An 18,834-nucleotide genomic window follows, 5' to 3' on the forward strand; every position below is an offset into this window, starting at 1 on the left:
GTATGTGTCACTCCTCACAATAATAACAATAATATTACTATTAATTCATGACAATGATAGTTACTATTGACACAAGTTTTAATCTTAATAGCTATGCAAAGTAGATATTATTTTCCCCTACTATACAGTTGCAGAAATTGTGTTTCAGAGAAGTATAAGTAATTTGCCTTTTACTGGTCACATAATTACCAAATGCTGCAGCTCTAGAATTCAAAGCCAGATTTGTGTGCCATCTTCAACTCTACCCTATAACCTCTTTACAGAAAGGAATCTTATAAGCCCTTCTAACTGCGTTATAAAGGTTGTTTACTTAGGAAACGTGACGACAAACTTCAGTTTAATTAATCCTAAATGAATTCTGTTAGTTTCTACACTTCACCAAATGAAGTTTATCTTATTTTGGCCTGGTGTTAAAATTCAAAAAAAAAAAAAAAATGTTTACCCTCAGAAACAAAAGTCCTGAGTGCCCTTTATATGTACTGCTAGGAGTGTCCCTTCCCAGCTGGGGCAGTCACAGGAAGTCTCCTTCCAGGTGGTTCTCCTCAGCCTGTTCACTCTTCATTTGTCTTCTCCTCTCTTACATGGCTCGCCCTGTCTCCTGGGGTCACACTGCTGGTCCTCTGCCTCCTGAGATGCACACCACTGCAGATTTTCTGTTTGACATTTGCCTTTGCTAGAGGCCCCAAACCTGGCTGGACTGCCAGACACGGTTCACCTCTCTCTAGAGTTTCAGTCTGTGCCCTCGTCCCACACCCAAACACCACATGGAGCTTCCTTAAGATGCTCCTGGAGCTCTTCCACCAATCCCTTTATGCAAAGCCCTTCACACAAGTCTGGGCCTTAGCCCAGCTTCAGGGCCTCCTCCCAGCTCCCCCCAGGCCAGAATTCTCCCTCCACTTGCTGATCCTGGGACACTTAGGCCACCACCCTAGCACCGATCCATCCAGAACACCTCAGTTTGGCAGATAATGATAACACGGCTAAAAGCTGAGACAGTTCTTCAACTTCACATCCAGGGCAAGATGTGTGAGGGTAGCCACATACCAGTCACACCAAAAAAAAGGATCACTGAGAGCCTACTATAATTAGTTGTGGTGGTGGTTCTTGAGAGTGGTGGAGAACTGAAATGAAACCTAATGTCTGTTACATTTACTTGCCCCTTTAAACTGGAAAGAACTCCTGTTATCTTAATTCTACAAATGTGTATGTAGCTCCAAACATGTGCATGGTGCTGTGCTAGGTGCTGTTTATCATTGAATATTCTCACTCTAATCTACTTTTCAGGAATAAGCCATAAGCCAAATATTTTATAACAATAAAATAAGGAAGCAATCAACAATAACTTAAACACATATATTTTAAGATTTCTTTGAACCGCTGAATTGTATCTGCATTTCTGGAGGTATCATGAACTACCTCATTGGCTGTAGAACACGCAGAATGGAAGATGTATATTTGAGTTGGAGGGAGATTAGTGATCTCTTGATTTAAACACTGCATTTTACGGAAGAGAAAAGTGAGAGCCAGAGATGCTAACCTATGTTCTCAACACCACAGACAATTTCTACGTGTCAGGTCTCCCCTCCTGGGGCACTCTCCTGAGGTTCCCTCAGTGGTAGAACAGATGAGCAGGTCCATTCCCTCTGAAGGTACAACTCACCCCACAACCTCCTCAGGATGTGGTGGAAGCTGTGAGGTCCCTGTGTTACTGCTCAGAGGAAACCTCAGTGCAGGGACATTATCTATTCAAATTACTAATTGCCAAGCCCCAAGCACTATGTAAAAGTGATATTCACGCATTGAGAATAGAACTGTCAGACTACCAGGGCCTCATTAAGACTTCCTGGACTCTAGGCCCTTTGCCTTCGTGACTATTAATAAAGAATATTCATATTAATCAAGAATATCAAAATTATACCTTAACTTCGTGAGTACAAAAGTGAATATAATCCAGTATGGATTGTATTAATTTTTTCATTCCGATTTTAAAGAAAACATTTTCATGGGCTCCTTAAAGCATGGCGGGCACTCAGGCTGTGCCTGCTGCAGCTTGCTATTGATCGTGATGCGATGCCCCAGGCAAAGGACTGAACGACCCTTTCACTTCCTCACCATCCACAAAACATGACCACAAAGCCTCGGTGATCAGTGGGGAAGGGGAGGGCGAGGCGGCCTCGCAGTTGCCCGCGACAGCCAGAAGGAGCGCGCGGGCGGCGGGTCCCCCCCACCCCGCGGAAATCTGTCACTTTGTCCAGGCGTGAAGCTTAGTCACGCGGGGCGCCAGGGCGTGGCAGCGCGGGAAGCGGCGGGTCCGCCCGCCTCTGGACCCCAGAGTCGTAGCTCTGCCTTTCCGAAGCGGGAAAAGATGATCCGGGAGTTTGCACCACATTCCCCGCGCCGGGCAGGCCCGATCTGCCGCTGTAATCACGGAGTAATAATGGCTCTATCAGCGGCCCCCTGGAGCTGCTCCGGCTACCGCGTGAACTCCGTGCAGACCTCGCTTCCCGCCTCCGACGCGCAAGGCACAGCGGCTTTTCAAGCAGTCAGAAATCAGCTGGGGTGCTTAAAATGTCATTCCCCAAGTTGACTCCGGCTTCTTCTGCTAGTGAGCGCCATCTAGCGAGAAGTAGGTTTTATAGCCTCAAAAAAATGTCCACGAAAGAGACCCAGCCTCAGCCAGGCCGGGCCAGGTGAAGCCTGAATGTGACAGGTAACCTGAGCTGAAACCTTGCTTGCCCTTGGACCGGATCCAATCAAAAGAGATGTACCGCGTTCTGTCTAACATGTGAGTAAGATGGGACAGCGCAAAAGAAGATGATGAAATAATAAAGGTTAGGGAGATTAACACTCAGTACACGCCCAGTAGGACCTGCGGCAAGAGCAGGACAAGGTTGAGGGGCAGAGCGGGGCTGGCGGGGAGCGGTCGCCGAAGGCACGATCTTGAGTTGGAGAAAAGGGGGTGTTCGTCAGGTCTGAAAATAGGCTTTCCTATTGCCCAACCCTCTGAAGTCGGGCAACCAGGGAAAGCCCATTTTCAGGCCTGACAAACATGAGTGCATTTGGGACCAGAAACAAGAGGCTTGAAAAAGACGAAGTCTTGGACCCCCAGGGACCTATGATCTCCATGAATTTATAAACTTTTTAATAACAAGGACCGTGATGTTTTTAACTTTAAAATGCCTCAAGGTCTTCCCTGCAGGCAGGGGACATTCATTTAAATGCTTTTTGATCACAGGATGGAGAGCTGGGAAACAAACTTCCTCAGTCACCAATCGGGATTGCTTCTGGGTACCTTTGAAATGCACACAGAAGACATTATGTAAGCAAATCCAGGAAGAAACTGATACATCCAATGTGCTTACACTGTAAATCTCTGAATGACACAAATATTTCCAAGCCCTACATGGCAGCTTACTTATTTCAAGCCATGTTCCTTGCTGTCATATTTTAAAAGGGGCGGGGGGGGAAATTGAGCCACTGTAGTGTCGGACTGTACTTTGTATAAGAAACATTCTGCCTCATGAAAGCGTGGAGCAGACAATGGAGTTGAGCTTTTGTTTAGTTAGGGGAGCCTTTATTCAAAGGAAAGCACTCATAGACATCTGATACATCTGCCAGTGGGATGGCAATGCAGGTGTGGAAGGGGGCTCTCACTTCTTTCCCTCATCCCTTATGAGCCCCTTGCAGTCCTGAGGTGTCTCCTGGAAACCCCATATTTGAAAACCTCTATAATGATTTAAAAAGCCAAACATTGTAAACAGACAGATAGGAATGTTAATCTTGGATCATACTTACTAGCTGAAACGAGCTTCAGTTTTCTTGCCGATGAACATGATGTCAGCAATATCCGTATGGATTTGAGAAACTGCTGTGAATATTATTGAAGACACATGTTAAAAGTGAAGTGCCCGGGACGGTGCCAAACACATAATGGCCCTCAATTAGTGAGCTCCCTGTTTATATAAATAACTGCCCTTTCCACTGAAGCTGGAGGTTCAAGGTCATAATCCCCAGGGACACTCCGGGAACACTTCAGGGACAAGGCCTGAAATGCAATGACACGCTCTTCTGACTACAGCCAGAATCTACTGGGGTGCTAGTAGACTAGACCCGGACCTCTGCATGCCAGGCTAGACCTGGACCTTCCACCGACTGCTAAGAGCAGCCACTGACACTGGTCAGCTTGCCGAGGTCAGGTACCCTGGACTGCTTCTATGGAGAGACTGTCAAATTCGCTGTGCAGAAGAGCTATCCTTATGGCTTAAAAATAGAAAACTAAGTCATTTTGCTAGCAAGCAATTATCGTAAGCCCAGAGGATGCCCCAAACCATGCTAGGCATGTAATGAATGTGGTATAGGATCATGGTGAATTCTCTCTGTAGTGCCAACCATAAAAATAAATGGTTTGAAGGGAACTTAAACAAATCCAGCCAGCAAAGGCAATTATAGACCAATTCGTCTACATACCAGTCATGAAGATTTCAGTTCCTTAGACCCACACACAATTTGATCATGACTTGAAAATATTCTAAACAACAGCATCTACTTTTTTCTCCCTAACCTGCTATTGATCTCAAGTCTCTCTGTCTCCTTCTTTCAAAGCTTTTGACCGTGTTCAGAGCAGAACATTTTCAATTGTTGCAGCATAGCAAAGAGATTATTATTATTGATCAAATCAATAGCAAAGAGTAGGAAGTTCAAACTAATTTGTCTTGTACACATGCTCTGGGATATATTAAGGAAGAGACAAGAGACCAGGCATGGTAGCTTATGCCTGTAATCCCAGCACTTTTGGGGGCCAATGCGGGTGGATCACCTGAGATCAGAAGTTTGATACCAGCCTGGCTAACGTGGTGAAACCCGTCTCTACTAAAAATACAAAAATTAGTGGGACATGATAGCAGGTGCCCGTAGTCCCAGCTACTCAGGAGGCTGAGGCAGGAGAATCACTTGAACCCAGGAGGTGGAGGCTGCAATGAGCAGAGATGGCAAGATTGCACTCCAGCCTGGGCAACGAGAGGTGTGGAGGGGGACTCCACTTCAAAAAAAAAATAAAGGAAGAGACAACTATTGGTACGGCCTACCCACAAATTAGTTCATTATTCTAAGGAAAATAGTGAGAGGCTGCTTTAGGATATGGCAACTAAAGAAAATGAAAACATAGGGAAAATTTTTCTTACAAAAGTTCTACTAGTTAAACTTCCATTCATCTACATAGAGCCAATCGTTCCCATCCCTTCCATGGCTCTTCCTCTGCAGAATCAGGCCACATCCAGTTCTCAGTCTTTGCCTAAAGCCTAAAGTTTTAGGTGTCCCTTGAAAAATGACGAAGTCAAGAAGGTCATCAAAATACCTAGGGAAAATGTTTTTAAAATAATAAGAGTGGAAGCTGTGTGAATTGCTTTACAAATTACTGTTATAAAGTCTCTCGTTTTGAGTCTAATTGCCTTCACTTGCCTTATTAGCAAAGTGGACCAATAGCTCCCCCTTGGGGCTGTGCCCTTCCCTAGAACTTCTTACACAGTCCACAAAGGGAGGGCAGTGAGACCAGTCAGAGGACTTCAGCACAGACATGCCCGTGGCAGCATCACTGACTCTCAGCTTCCTTATCTGTAAAGTGAACAAATTAATCAAGGTCTCTGAAAGGCCTTCTAGCTCTAAAAATGCTACCTGAAATGTAAAATTTTATATCTTGATAAAAATGAACATTAAAACAATCAGCTGGTCTGAAATTCTTGGAGCTGAAGGTTTTGAAAGGCTAAGTCAATATTTGTTGAATGAATGAAGGTTTTCTTAGCCGTCTTGTACCCATGAAGAAATACACAGCAAACAAAACCTAAGCTTGGTGACTTAAAGTTTCCTACTTCTCTGTAGACTGGTCCTGAATAAATAACATGGGGAAAGCAAGCAATTTATAAACTGGTCGAATTTGTTCTTCAATTATACCCAATTCAGGGCCCCCAGATTTGGATAAATCTGTTTTTCCAGTGTTCCTACTATGCGTTTTACTGATGCATAAATCATTCCTGGCTGTGCTGAAGGAAATTACAGTAAAATATGAATATTTATTTTTATGAGGAAACTTTTGGTTATCGTACATCTCCTGTTAGTCTAGAAGGACAGAATCTGTATGCTCAGTCAGCTTTTCAAGTTAAATCTATTTCTCCACTGCAGAGAGAAGGAAATGGAACCTCTGACTACTTTCTCCCAGCTTCTATTTCCAAGGCCACAGTCCTAAGTGTAAAGTTGCTGACAGCTGTTATTTACTAAATCAAGTCCTAGATGTGAAATCACCTGGGTTGTCAATGTGAATCTGAGTTCTTTCCTAATCAGTGATAAGGATCCCTAAACATGACCAGCTTTAGGAACTGTGAGGAAGGGAAAGCCGGTTCTAGTGTTCATAAGGGACCCACAAGCTTCAGAGAATACAACTTCACAGAAAGACTTGGCAGGTCTACCATGATGGCAGATTCAAAAGCATGTTTTCAAGGATCTGCTCTTGCCCAAACATTTGAGCTCGTCGCACGGATCTCCCTCACTTTAACGCCTTTCTAACACTGAAGTTCTCGCCTCTACCTATCGCTACACAGAGTTACTGTGGTCAGTTTGGCAAGCTGCTGAATACATTCTCAGCTCAAAGATTCACAATAGACGTTAGCTTATTAATGACCCTGAGAAGCTTAAAAGTAAAAAGAGAAGGGGTTAGGGTTGGAAGAAGAAAGAGCAAGACAAAAGAGGAAAATGAGATTTATTTCACATAGCATTTTAAAAACCTTAGTCACTGAACTTCTTTTTAGTATAAAACTTATCAAATCCTGCTGAATTAGAGTCCAGCAAATGTTCCCACTTGGGAAATATTGGACCGGATTATATCTGGTCATCCTGATTCTAAAAATTCTAAGTTCTACTATAAAGCACAATTCTAATCACAGCCTTCCCTTGCTCAAAAATCCTCCACAGCTCCTACCTGCCTATAAAGCCCAGATTCCTTAACACTGCATTTAGATACTGGTCTTAACTTACCTTCCCAGTCTTAGTTCTCTTCCTTTTCATCCACAAGTCTCTGCTCCTTCCCGAGTTCCCTCTGCTCTCTTCCCGTTTCGAGTTCTGTGGCTCTGCTCCTGCTGCTGCCTCCAGGTGGAATGCCTTTCCTAGTCTTTGTATGGAAAAATGCAACCCACTCTAAATACTCACTTCAAAGCAGTCCCCTCCAAGATGCTTTCTTCTCCAGACTATCTTCCTGAGAGCTGATTTAAAGCTCCGTGCTGGTGGCCAGGTGCAGTGGCTCATGCCTGTAATCCCAGCACTTTGGGAGCCTGAGGTGGGCGGATCACCTGAGATCAAGAGCTGGAGACCAGCCTAGCAAAACCTCGTCTCTACTAAAAATACAAAAATTAGCTGGGCATGGTGGTAGTTACCTGTAATCCCAGCTACTTGGGAGGCTGGGGCAGGAGAATCACCTGAATCTGGGAGACAAAGATTGCAGTAAACCAAGATCGTGCCACTGCACTCTAGCCTGGGTGACAGAGCAAAACTCTATTCTCAAAAAATAAAATAAAGTTCCGTACTGGATAAGATATTGGGTTTCTTGTGTAGAATTTTCTGTATCCATTACTTACTTCTCCTAAATTTCTTGGAAGAATGGCTTTACTGTTGCCTGATCCCTAGTTCTTTGCACATAATAGGTGTTTGGTGAAAGAATAAACTGAAAAGTAAATGGCTGCTGTGATTAAACAGGAAAATGTCCAGGTCAGAAACAACTAAGGTGTGATGACAAGAGCCCTGTTCTGCTTCTGCCATCGGCTCTTGGGGACTCTGGCCAGTTGCTTCTCTACTGAGAGCTCAAAGTGCTCAGCTCTATAAGGATGAGGAAAGGCAGACAGGGGCCACTGGCCTTCCAGAGCTAAATATCTGCGATTCTCTTAATTTCTAATCCACTTTCCAAGGAACTGGAGACAACCCTATAGAATTAGAAGTAGAGTAAAATAGAACAACTAATGATGAGAAAGAAGAAAATCTAAATTTTAATAAGGAGAAATAATCCAAAAGAATGACTCTCTAACATTAGACCTTAGCAAGAGAGTAAGAGCAATTTATTTTTAAAATCAGGAAATCATCCCGAGTTCTCAGACCTGTTCACATAAATGACTTTACTGCTTTATAAATGCTTACATTTAAAAAAAAAAAAAAAAAAAGCTAAGTAACAAAACATCCCTAATTCTCTAACAGAGTGGTTTTCAAAATGTGCTCCCCAGACCAGATGCGTCCGCTTCACCTGGAACCCTTTTAGAACTAGAACTCCTCAGTCCCCATTCCACGCCACCTGTGCAGGAACTCGGAGTGTGGGGCTCGGGAATCCATTTTAACCAGGCCTCCAGATGATTCTGATGCATGCTAAAGGTTGTAAATAATTATATTTGGAGCTAAATATAATAACACTTGTGTCTACAAATTCATTTTTCTAAGATACAGAGTGTAGTTCTCCTTTCCCTCCCGTTTCTTTTCCCTCTAACTGTGCGACCCACTCCAAAGTGAGGTGATATCAAATGTATTTGGTCTCTTGCCTTTGACTGCTGCCAGTTCCGCTGCTTAGATATTCATACGTTTGTTAAAATCTGCCCCATTTTTTACAGCTGATCAAGCAGATCCCTGCAAGTTCCTGGCCTGCGGCGAATCTGCCCAGTGCGTAAAGAACGAGCGGACTGAGGAAGCGGAGTGTCGCTGCAAACCAGGCTATGAGAGCCAGGGGGGCCTGGACGGTCTAAACCCTGGCCTCTGTGGCCCTGGCACAAAGGAGTGTGAGGTCCTCCAGGGAAAGGGAGCTCCATGCAGGTGGGTCAAGCACGTTAACTCACAGACCCAAGAACTCATTCCTCACACTTCTGAGAAACCCATCATTAGAGTAAATTCATATGGTCCTTTCAATCCATGGTTTGTAAACTTTAGTGAGCATCAGAATCACCCAGAAAAGGGACTGTTAAAACAACAGGACTTCACCCTGCTATGCCCTATTTCGATTCAGTAGGTCTGGGTGGGGTCAGGTAAGACTGATGCTGCTGGTCCTAGAACCCGCCTTTGAGAACCCTGCTCTAGGCTTCCCGGCAATGTTTCCTTAAGACCAATAGGGAAGGAAGAAAGAACCCATATCAGCTTTAAAAGACGGAATACTTGGTCTACTACCTTAACTGGGGATGTATTTGTGCATAAAATTTGATCTTTCCCCTGATAGCAAACATAATAGCTTTCATCATAAGAAAGCTGGGAAATGTAGAAAATTATGAGAAAAAAATAAAAATCCTGTTAATTCAACACATTAACTATTATCTTTTGGCATTCATGTTTATATAAAATTGAAAAACCGTTAATTCAACACGTTAACTGTTATCTTTTGGTGTTTATGTTTATATAAAATTGATTTATATGTAATTTTCTAAAGTACAATAGAATCTGAATTTCTTGTCTGATAGTCTCTTTTTTTTTAAACTTAGGATGTTTCTCCATATCATGAAATATTTTTTGTATCATCATTACTGGTGATTACATAAATGTCCATTCTCTCCATGTGTTATGATGTGTTTAGTCATTCCTTCATTTCCAGACAGAAAGGTTAAAAGAAGCTTTTTAGAAGGAGGAAAAGGAAGCAAGATACAAACAGCTGTCTATTCAGGAACCAGAATTTAGAGTGTTACGAAGGTGGCCTTATGAACCAAAAGGGAGCGGGAAAGTTTCTATATTATGCCACCTGTACTACGGACAAAGGATGAGCATCCACGTGTATTAATAAAGACAAACATCCTAATATTAAAATGAGCAACACTAGGTGCAATTCGTAGAATGAATCCATATGACCAGTAAAATACAAACAATAGTGAATCTCACTATAATCAGGGAAACCCAAAAGCAATAAAAAGACGGCATCTGAATTTGGCAAAAGAAGACTGATAATACACAGTGTGGGAATATGGAGGAAACCATCAACAATGATGGATGTACAGATTGGAAAAGCCTTTTTTCAAAATAAATTTGTCATTATCTATAAAATTTTAAACTTTACTCAGGTACTCTACTTTTAGATAATTTATTCTACAAAAAGAGTTGCACCTGTGCACCAAGATACGCTTACAAAAATGTTCACAGCATGACTGCTTTGAGTCGTGAAACAATTGTATAGCCCATCAACAGGGAAATGGTTCATCTGGAATTCAGTACATTACTATGAAACAGCAGCTAAAGGCAAATAAAATATACAACTCTACTGCTTCCATAGAGGGAAAAACATATTAGTAAATGAGAAGCAAATTGCAGCATAAAAGATCCTGTACATGTACTAAATTAATAACAATACTGTACCTTAAGTATATTAGGTTTGACCATATGGCATTGCCATTTTGTCACAAATCATCAAATACTGGCAGTTTTGTATGATTCGATCTAACATGTAAGTAAATTCATAGCAAAAATGTAGAACAGATACACAACTATCATTCCAGTTAACAGTGGAATGAAGTGAAATTGAGGTCTGGCTTTTTTAATGATGAGAATATGTTAATGTATCACTTGTGTAAATGTTTTTTAGGCTAATCTAGTGCAATAGCAGAAGAGGGAAGGAAATAGAACAAGCATTCCCATCTGCAATTGAGTGTAAACAATCAACTGAGGGAACTCACTACATTCAGAGCAGCCAACGTGTGCAATTTCAAAGAAAGGTTGAGGAGTGGGAAGAAAGGGGTCAGCGAATAAGAGTGGATTAAAGTGAATAAGAAGAGGGTTGCATGTGGCTTTTGTGAACAGCAATGTATTCCATTTTTATTTTAATCAGCCTTAGTTGTTATTTTAGATGGCTGTACAATTTGTAATTTTAAGCGTTTCTCTTTCTTTGACGAGAAAGATCATTTTAATTCTAGGTTGTCATACATGAGATCAATAAAGCAAGGCATCGAGTGATCTGGAAATAAACATCTCTTGAAAAGGTTGGTGGTGCTCCACTTCCTCCACCTGTGCCTGTCTCTGGAGCAGGGTATGGACTTGAGGGATTCAAATGCATTGGAAAACTGACCCTCCTTAGACTAATGGAATGAAATGAACGTTTTTGAGCACCATGTGCCAGGCACCCTGCTGAGAGGACGCGGGATAGATAGGGAGAAGGAGAGGGGTAAATGAGAGGACAAGGGATAGGGAGAAAGGGAGGGAGCGAGGGAAAGATGTGCAATTTCTTCAGGAAGAAGCGAGAAATTGCCAGATCACCCAATTTTGCCCTTTTCAACTTCGTGAATATTCCTTTTTAAACGTTAAGTATTAACCCCTGATATGCTCAGCATGAGGACAAACCCCTGTTGCCCCATGAGCTACTTCAGTCAGACTCTCAGTGAAGAAACAGGACCACGGCCGTGCTCTGAGGGTTCCTTGCACGTCTCCGTGACCTGCTCCTCCTCCCATCAGTTATGTCCGTTCCTCCCAAGATGCCATTATTTATGTGATGAAATTTATTTATATAAGGATTAGCTGACCAATTAAAACCCAGTCAACCATAGATTAGAGACTGTTTAAAATTAGAAGCTTTAAAATTACGCCCAAATGTAAGGTACGCCTCTGACTAGGTACAACTTTAAGCCACTTCCCCACCCCCTGACCTTAAGCTTCACCTTTCTCATCTATCTAATGGGAATAACAGGAATAAATTCATGGTTTTTGGGGAAGGAATAAGTTAGATGCCCCTCAGTGTGAGCTACTCAACTACTAGCATTATTGGAGCTGTTTCTGTCAACAAAGGGCAGCCCTGTAAGGAAGAACTCCGATTCCCTACCTGGCACGTAAACCTAAACTCAGACGCAAATCCATGAGAACACCAAGTGCTGCAACTTTGAAAACAGCGTTCTCTAAAGAGCTGTAAATTTAGCTGCATTTCTGTTCTTCCACCTGAAAGTGATGAGACAGGGAAATGACACCGAGAGCAGGCGCCCTCCTGAGAAGACTACCACCGACGCACGAAGGGCAGCTACCATTGCTCATTACTTGTTTCTGATGACATGTTCGCCTTTATTTTTCCTTCTACTATTTTCCTCTATATGATATTTACAACGGTACTCCATACATTTTTACATTTCCCTCAATTTTAGATGTTGTATATATAGATTCTGTTGTACTAGGAACTTACTTGAAACACCTTTTTTGGTGTAATGAGTTAGGCTTTTATTACAATTATCAGCATAGGAATAAAAAAAATTCAAACCTAAGTCTAACAGAGTTGATTTTGACTTTTCCTTTTCAGGTCTTCACATTTTCACTTTTGTCCTTCAATTTAATAGGCCTAATGTACTCTCTGTGACATTACTTATAACAATGAAAATTGTTTCTAAATATAGGGACCCAGTTTCAGTAATGATGGTACCAAGTGACATTTATGAGGATGTTTTAATCATATGAAAGTGCTTGTTGTAACTACAGCAAAAAGTTCACTCACATGCTCTACCTCAAATGGAGAAAAGGAGGTGGAGGTTTTTTCCCTCTCAATAGTTATTACCAACTCTCCTTTTGAGCTCTTTCTCCACTGAATAGTGGGTAGGTTTGGTTAGTGGGTAGGTTTGTAGGAGGAAGGGGTTGGAATTTAATCTAGTCCAGTTTAATGTAGTCCAAACTTCATCTGATGAATGATTTGAGCAATCACTTTAGACGACTCAGTTGGCTTGGAATATATAATGAGGTATGATTCTCCTGGTCTTGCCAGGTTTTCTGGAAGGTTTCTAGTTCCATATTCTCCTTACCTGTGGTCTCTTAGTTCTGGTCCCAGGCATCTGCCCCTTCCCAGGCATTCTCAGAGCCTCGAAATCTCCCAACCAGGACAAGTAGGAACCAAAAATGCTCCCTTAGGTAGTGGAACAGAGAACAAGGGACTTGTTACTCAATTTTCTTTAAAAAAAAAATACAGGCCAGGTGTAGTGGCTCATGCCTGTAATCCCAGCACTTTGGGAGGCCAAGGCGAGTGGATCACCTGAGGCCAGGAGTTTAAGACCAGCCTGGCCAACATAGTGAAACCACGTCTCTACTAAATATACAAAAATTAAATGGGCATAGTGGCGTGTGCCTGTAATCCCAGCTACTTGGGAGGCTGAGGCAGAATTGCTTGAACCTGGGAGGCAGAGATTGTGGTGAGCCAAGATCACACCACTGCACTCCAGCCTGGGCAACAGAGCGAGACTCTGTATTGTCCAGGCTGGTCTCAAACTCCTGGGCTCAAGCAATCCTCCCACCTCAGCCTACCGAAATGCTGGTATTATAGGTATGAGCCACTGCACTGGCCTCAGCCTCCTTAAACTATACTTTTCTTCCTCTCTCTTCTGCCTTCTTCCCATCAAGCACTAGGACGGAAAGAATTTTCCGTCCTTCTCCCTTTCCCTTATATTGTAATAAATAGATGTTGGGAAAAAGAAAACGGTTTAATAAGGGAACATATGTAGGAAGATAGCTCCTGAATATTATACCCATTTTATAATGCAAAGAGGAAAAACACAAAATGCAAAATGCATATACACTAACAGAAATTATGTATATAGAAGAATCTAATAGTATTTTGTGTTTTTAAAAAATTTAACTGACACACAATTGTACATATTTATGGGGTACAATGTGGTATTTCAATACATGTATACATTGTACAATGATCGAATCAGGGTAATTAGCATTCTCATCATCTCAAACATGTATCCTTTCTTTGCAGTAAACACATTCAAAATCCTCTCTTCTAGCTATTTTGAAATATATGTCATTAACTATAGTCATCCTACTGTGCAACAGGACACCGGAATGTATTCCACCTGCCTCCTTGTAACTCTGTACCCACTGACCAATCTCTCTCCATTATGCCCTCCTCCCGCTCCTCCCCAATCTCTGGTAACCACTGTTCTATTTTGTATTTCTATGAGATCAGCTTTTTAAATTCCACGAGTGAGAGCTTACAGTATTTGTCTTTCTGTGTCTGGCTTATTTCACTTAATATAATGTCTTCCAGGTTCATCCATGTTGTGGCAAATGACAGGATTTCATCCTTTTTATGACTGAGTTTTATTACATATAATTTTATATATATTATACATATATATCACATTTTTAAAATCCGTTCATCCATTGATGAACACAGGTTGACTCCAAATCCTGGGTATTATGAATAGTGCTGCAATATACATGGGACTGCAGATATCTCTTTGATATACTGATTTCATTTTCTTTGGATAGCTATCCAGTAGTGGAATTACTGGATCATATGGTAGTTCTTTTTTTTTTTTTTTTGAGACGGAGTTTCGCTCTCATTACCCAGGCTGGAGTGCAATGGCGTGATCTCGGCTCACCGCAACCTCCGCCTCCTGGGTTCAGGCAATTCTCCTGCCTCAGCCTCCTGAGTAGCTGGGATTACAGGCACGCACCACCATGCCCAGCTAATTTTTTGTATTTTTAGTAGAGACGGGGTTTCACCATGTTGACCAGGATGGTCTCGATCTCTTGAGCTCGTGATCCACCCACCTCGGCCTCCCAAAGTGCTGGGATTACAGGCTTGAGCCACCGCGCCCGGCCATAGTTCTATTTTTCATTTTTTAGGAACCTACAGATGGTTTTTCCATAATGGCTATACTCATTTATATTCTCTCCGCATTCTCGCCAACACTTGCTGGCTTTTTGATAATAGCCATTCTAACTGGAATAAGGTGACATTTTATTGTGGTTTAAATTTTATGAACAATATGCTATTATAGAGTTGTTTTTCAACAACCACAACTCAGAACTTGAGAAATAAATCTGTTTTCCAATCCTTGTGACACCACTCTTAAGAAATAGCCAACTAAAAGGCAAAACAGGGGAAATGCTGAAAGCACACTTCTTCCAACTCAAACAGAAGACACCTGCAAAAATAAACTATCTCTTCTCACTTGTCATAATGTTAAAACTAAAATAGGAGAAAGCTGTAGTTACTATGAATGCTGATAAGCCCACAAAACAAGATACTATGTTTTTGCTTTCTTTTGTAGGTTGCCAGATCACTCTGAAAATCAAGCATACAAAACTAGTGTTAAAAAGTTCCAAAATCAACAAAATAACAAGGTAAAATTATACTTTATTTTATATGTTGGTTTTAATTACTCAACTTAACTTTTGAAAGAAATTAAAAACATTTCTCTCCCTGACTCTTAAATAGAGAAAAGCAGGATACTTTCTCTTTATTTTTAGTTTAGTGTTTTAAGGAGGGCAGATATTTTCTAATGTAAGGACAGAGGCAGAAGGCTGGGAGTGACTGAAATGTGTAGCTAAAACAACATAATAACAAAACCAGTCCACATGTTTTATAATATTCCCAACCTTTCCTTATAAAAATACACATGTAATTTATCAAATGTATTTTAAGGTTGAAATCTTTACAATAATAATTTATATTCCGGGCATTGAATAATTTTATATACATTAAGATAGCCTCTTTCAATTTCAAGTAATAATCAGCTAAAGGAAAAATATGTAGAAAATATGAAGAAACATGATTTGTGAACAATGAATAACTTCAAAAATTCCTAAAAGTTCATATTCAGATAAATATTTCTTTCAGTGTCCTAGACCTCTCTTTTAAAATATTCACTTAATCAACTTATTTTACTAATTTTACAAAGAAAAATAACTTGTCTATAAACAATTTATTTATAGTTGACATAGTTTTTTAAAATGACTCTGGTTGAAAAACCTTGGACAATCTTTAGCCTAAAACTACCCATTTTCAAAAATTATAGTTTTTGATAGAAACAATTGGTGATAATCAATCAATGTCTACTTTATCTAAAGCCTACAATGTTGGACAAAAACAAATGCCTCAAAGTTCGCATCTAGATAAATTATCACAGTCAATATACAATCAAGGACACTGTGGTTATCACACCAAATGTTAATAATAGTTTTATATATCCAAGCGCACACTGAGAATGTGTGCCACTTCAGTTTTCTGAAACCAAGAAAACTGGAAAAACAGAAAAACTTTAGGGCCATAAAATGACAATAGGACACAGGATCTGATATTGACAAAATGTCCAACTAAATCCTGAAGTACCAAATAGACTTATGGATCACATTTCAAATAAATAAAAGGAAGTGATAATTTTCACAGTAGGAAGTAAACTTGAAGGACTACATCTCACTTCAAGACAGGAACAACAAACATGAAGTATCAATGCTAATTATTCCTGGCTACGTGGTTTTCTGTGTTGACATTCAGAGGACACATGAGTTCTATGAGGAAGCATGCTGTAATACATTAATGGTGTCTACTATGGTTGGACAGAAATATGGTGACTCATTCACAGACTGTTTGCCACCCGTGCTCCAAGACATGGGTCAGCCTAAAAATCTAAATAGGCTTAAGAGGGCATGGAGTACATTGCTAGTAGGTTATAAAATTAAGAATGTTTTGAGGCCATCTTCAACGTTTCAAAGATGTCATAAATGGCAAGCACATCCTCTTATCTACCAGAGGCAGTATTATTGGAAAGAACCATTGGTTTAACCGTGGGTGGCATTTCTTGAGTTTTTAAAACTATTTCTCTTTCAGGTAATCAGTAAAAGAAATTCTGAATTACTGCCCATAGAATATGAAGAATTTAACCATCAAGATTGGGAAGGAAATTAAGAACTGAAGATGTACAATTACCATTAGGCTATCTCAAGAGAGTTGATTTGCTTTCTCAAGGAAAGCAGAGGCAGGTATATTCACTGGTCATCAAAATCCAGGCACACAGTCAACACTGAGAATCAGCACACACCGTATTTCAAGTATAGAAGAGTCATGTAATTGACGGCCAATAAATTCTGAAGCAAAAGACACTTATTAATTAAAACCCAAAATGTAATCAGTGAAATATATTTTTACTATTCTTGGATGATAGTCAACCAGGTTTGCTTCCAGCTTCCCTGAAAATATTACAGATCATTTGCAACAAGCACAGCTTACTTATTATTTGCAGACTGAACAATTTTTTGAGAAGCAAACTCTTTATATGCTAGAATGTACATTTAAAAGATGACTGCTTATGCAGGGAGAAGCAGGTCTCTCTAGATGCATGAATGTATGTAGTGCATAAGCACTGTAGTGAGAGTGTATGTGCTCCACACTACAATGTCTGATAAACACAAACTTCAGTATTCAGTTATTAGGCACACTAGTTTTATATGCAACCACTGCTTACATAGTAGACTGTTTTGTTGCCAATAATCTTTGAATTGTTATTTAAAAGAAACTGAAGTTCAGATATACATATCATGGAAAATCTTACTAGTTACTACAAAAAGCTATTTTAAAGAAGACGCTATACTGGGAGAAGGGTGAAGTTGTACTATATGGCATAATCAATTCCTGTCTTCCACCACAGATAAACAATGTTTTCCTAAAATAACTTCATTGAATACTTCGTCACACCAACTTTGGTGTGTGTATACCTAGATTGGCATCAATGTAATCCACTTCAGACCATTTTTAATGTGCTGCTTAATGAAAATGAATCTGTATCTCTTTCAAATGTTCTAATATCAGATATATATTTGCTGCAGAACTTTAATTTCAATAAAGTAAAAGCTCTATACTCATAAATTTTTAATGAGCCTATGTTTTAGTAGATATTCTCTAGATTTGCTTTATGGATTCAATAAATGATTTTAAGCATGAAAATTTTACTGCTTCCAAAAGACAACAAAATAGTAAACAACAAGAGCAACATTTAATAGTAAGCTTCAAAAATAAAAACAGGCTGGGCACAGTGGCTCACACCTGTAATCTCAGCACTTTGGAGGCCAAGGCAGGCGGATCACTTGAGGTCAGGAGGTTGAGACCCTCCTCGGCAACACGACAAACCCCATCTTTACTAAAATACAAAAATTAGCTGAATGTGATGGCACATGCCTGTAGTCCCTGCTACTTGGGAGGTCAAGGCAGGAGAATTGCTTGAACCCAGCCAAGATCACACCACTGCACTCACTCCAGCCTCATTGACAGAGCAGGACTGTCTCTCTCTCTCTCTCTCTCTCTCTCTCTCTCTCTCTCTCTCTCTTTCTCTCTCTCTCTCTCTCTCTCACACACACACACACACAATGTTCCTTAATAATGGAGACAATTTTGGGGAAGGTGGTAGTGCCCCATAAGGAAGGGTTACAAACCTTCACAGAACACCTAACTTGTATTACCATTCCCATCCCAATCCTGTCTTCTACCACAGATGAACAATGTCATCCTATAATAACTTCATTGACTACTTCCTCACACTAACTTTGGTGTGTGCATACCAAAGTGAAGATCTATAATGTGGGACAAGGACTTCAAGGTGAAATACGATGACAAGGTGCCACAGAGCAAAGAATGGTGGCAAGAGGTGTACTTACCCACTTCCATATCCCTGGCCCTTCACAGGGGAAAACAAATGATAGACAGCATGACAGGCTGACCAAAAGCACATGAAAACATTTCATCAGGAGTAAAAAGGATCTGGCACCATCACTCACCCCCTATATTCCCTATACGCCTTGTGCTCTAACTAGTACAGGAAACACAGTTTTTGTTGGGGAGAGAGAAGTAGGTAAAAGCACTATATTCTGTGGGGAGGGTCCCATTTTGTGGTAAGTGTCTCTCACCCTTTGGATCGCCAAACTTCTGGGTTGGTCTTTTCCAACCAGCCAGGGAAGAGCCGATGAGGCGAGACAGTCAGAGTCTTCTTCTATGCTCAGAAGACTCACCAAGATCATAGTAGGTTCTTGACACAGGGAATGGCAAGCTATATTTCAAGGCCTTAGGGAGAAGGAGCCTTCTTTGGGTCCCCAGTG

At 40.8% G+C, this 18,834-nt stretch overlaps 1 protein-coding gene across 2 annotated transcripts in view; it reads left to right on the forward strand.

Annotated features, from left to right (window-relative positions):
• IMPG1 (interphotoreceptor matrix proteoglycan 1) overlaps positions 1 to 17,607 on the forward strand; it is a 146,914-nt gene extending 129,307 nt beyond the window's left edge. For both annotated transcript variants that reach the window (XM_003923274.3, XM_010334155.3), the window contains 3 exons: positions 8,634 to 8,832; positions 15,018 to 15,090; positions 16,577 to 17,607. In XM_003923274.3, the coding sequence (XP_003923323.1) occupies positions 8,634 to 8,832; positions 15,018 to 15,090; positions 16,577 to 16,654 (350 nt within the window). In that variant the 3' untranslated portion in view covers positions 16,655 to 17,607. The remainder of the gene's footprint in view (positions 1 to 8,633; positions 8,833 to 15,017; positions 15,091 to 16,576) is intronic.
• The last annotated feature ends 1,227 nt before the right edge of the window (positions 17,608 to 18,834 follow it).

Source organism: Saimiri boliviensis, chromosome 4, assembly GCF_048565385.1.
Source record: "Saimiri boliviensis isolate mSaiBol1 chromosome 4, mSaiBol1.pri, whole genome shotgun sequence".
In the NCBI taxonomy this organism is placed as follows: domain Eukaryota; kingdom Metazoa; phylum Chordata; class Mammalia; order Primates; family Cebidae; genus Saimiri; species Saimiri boliviensis.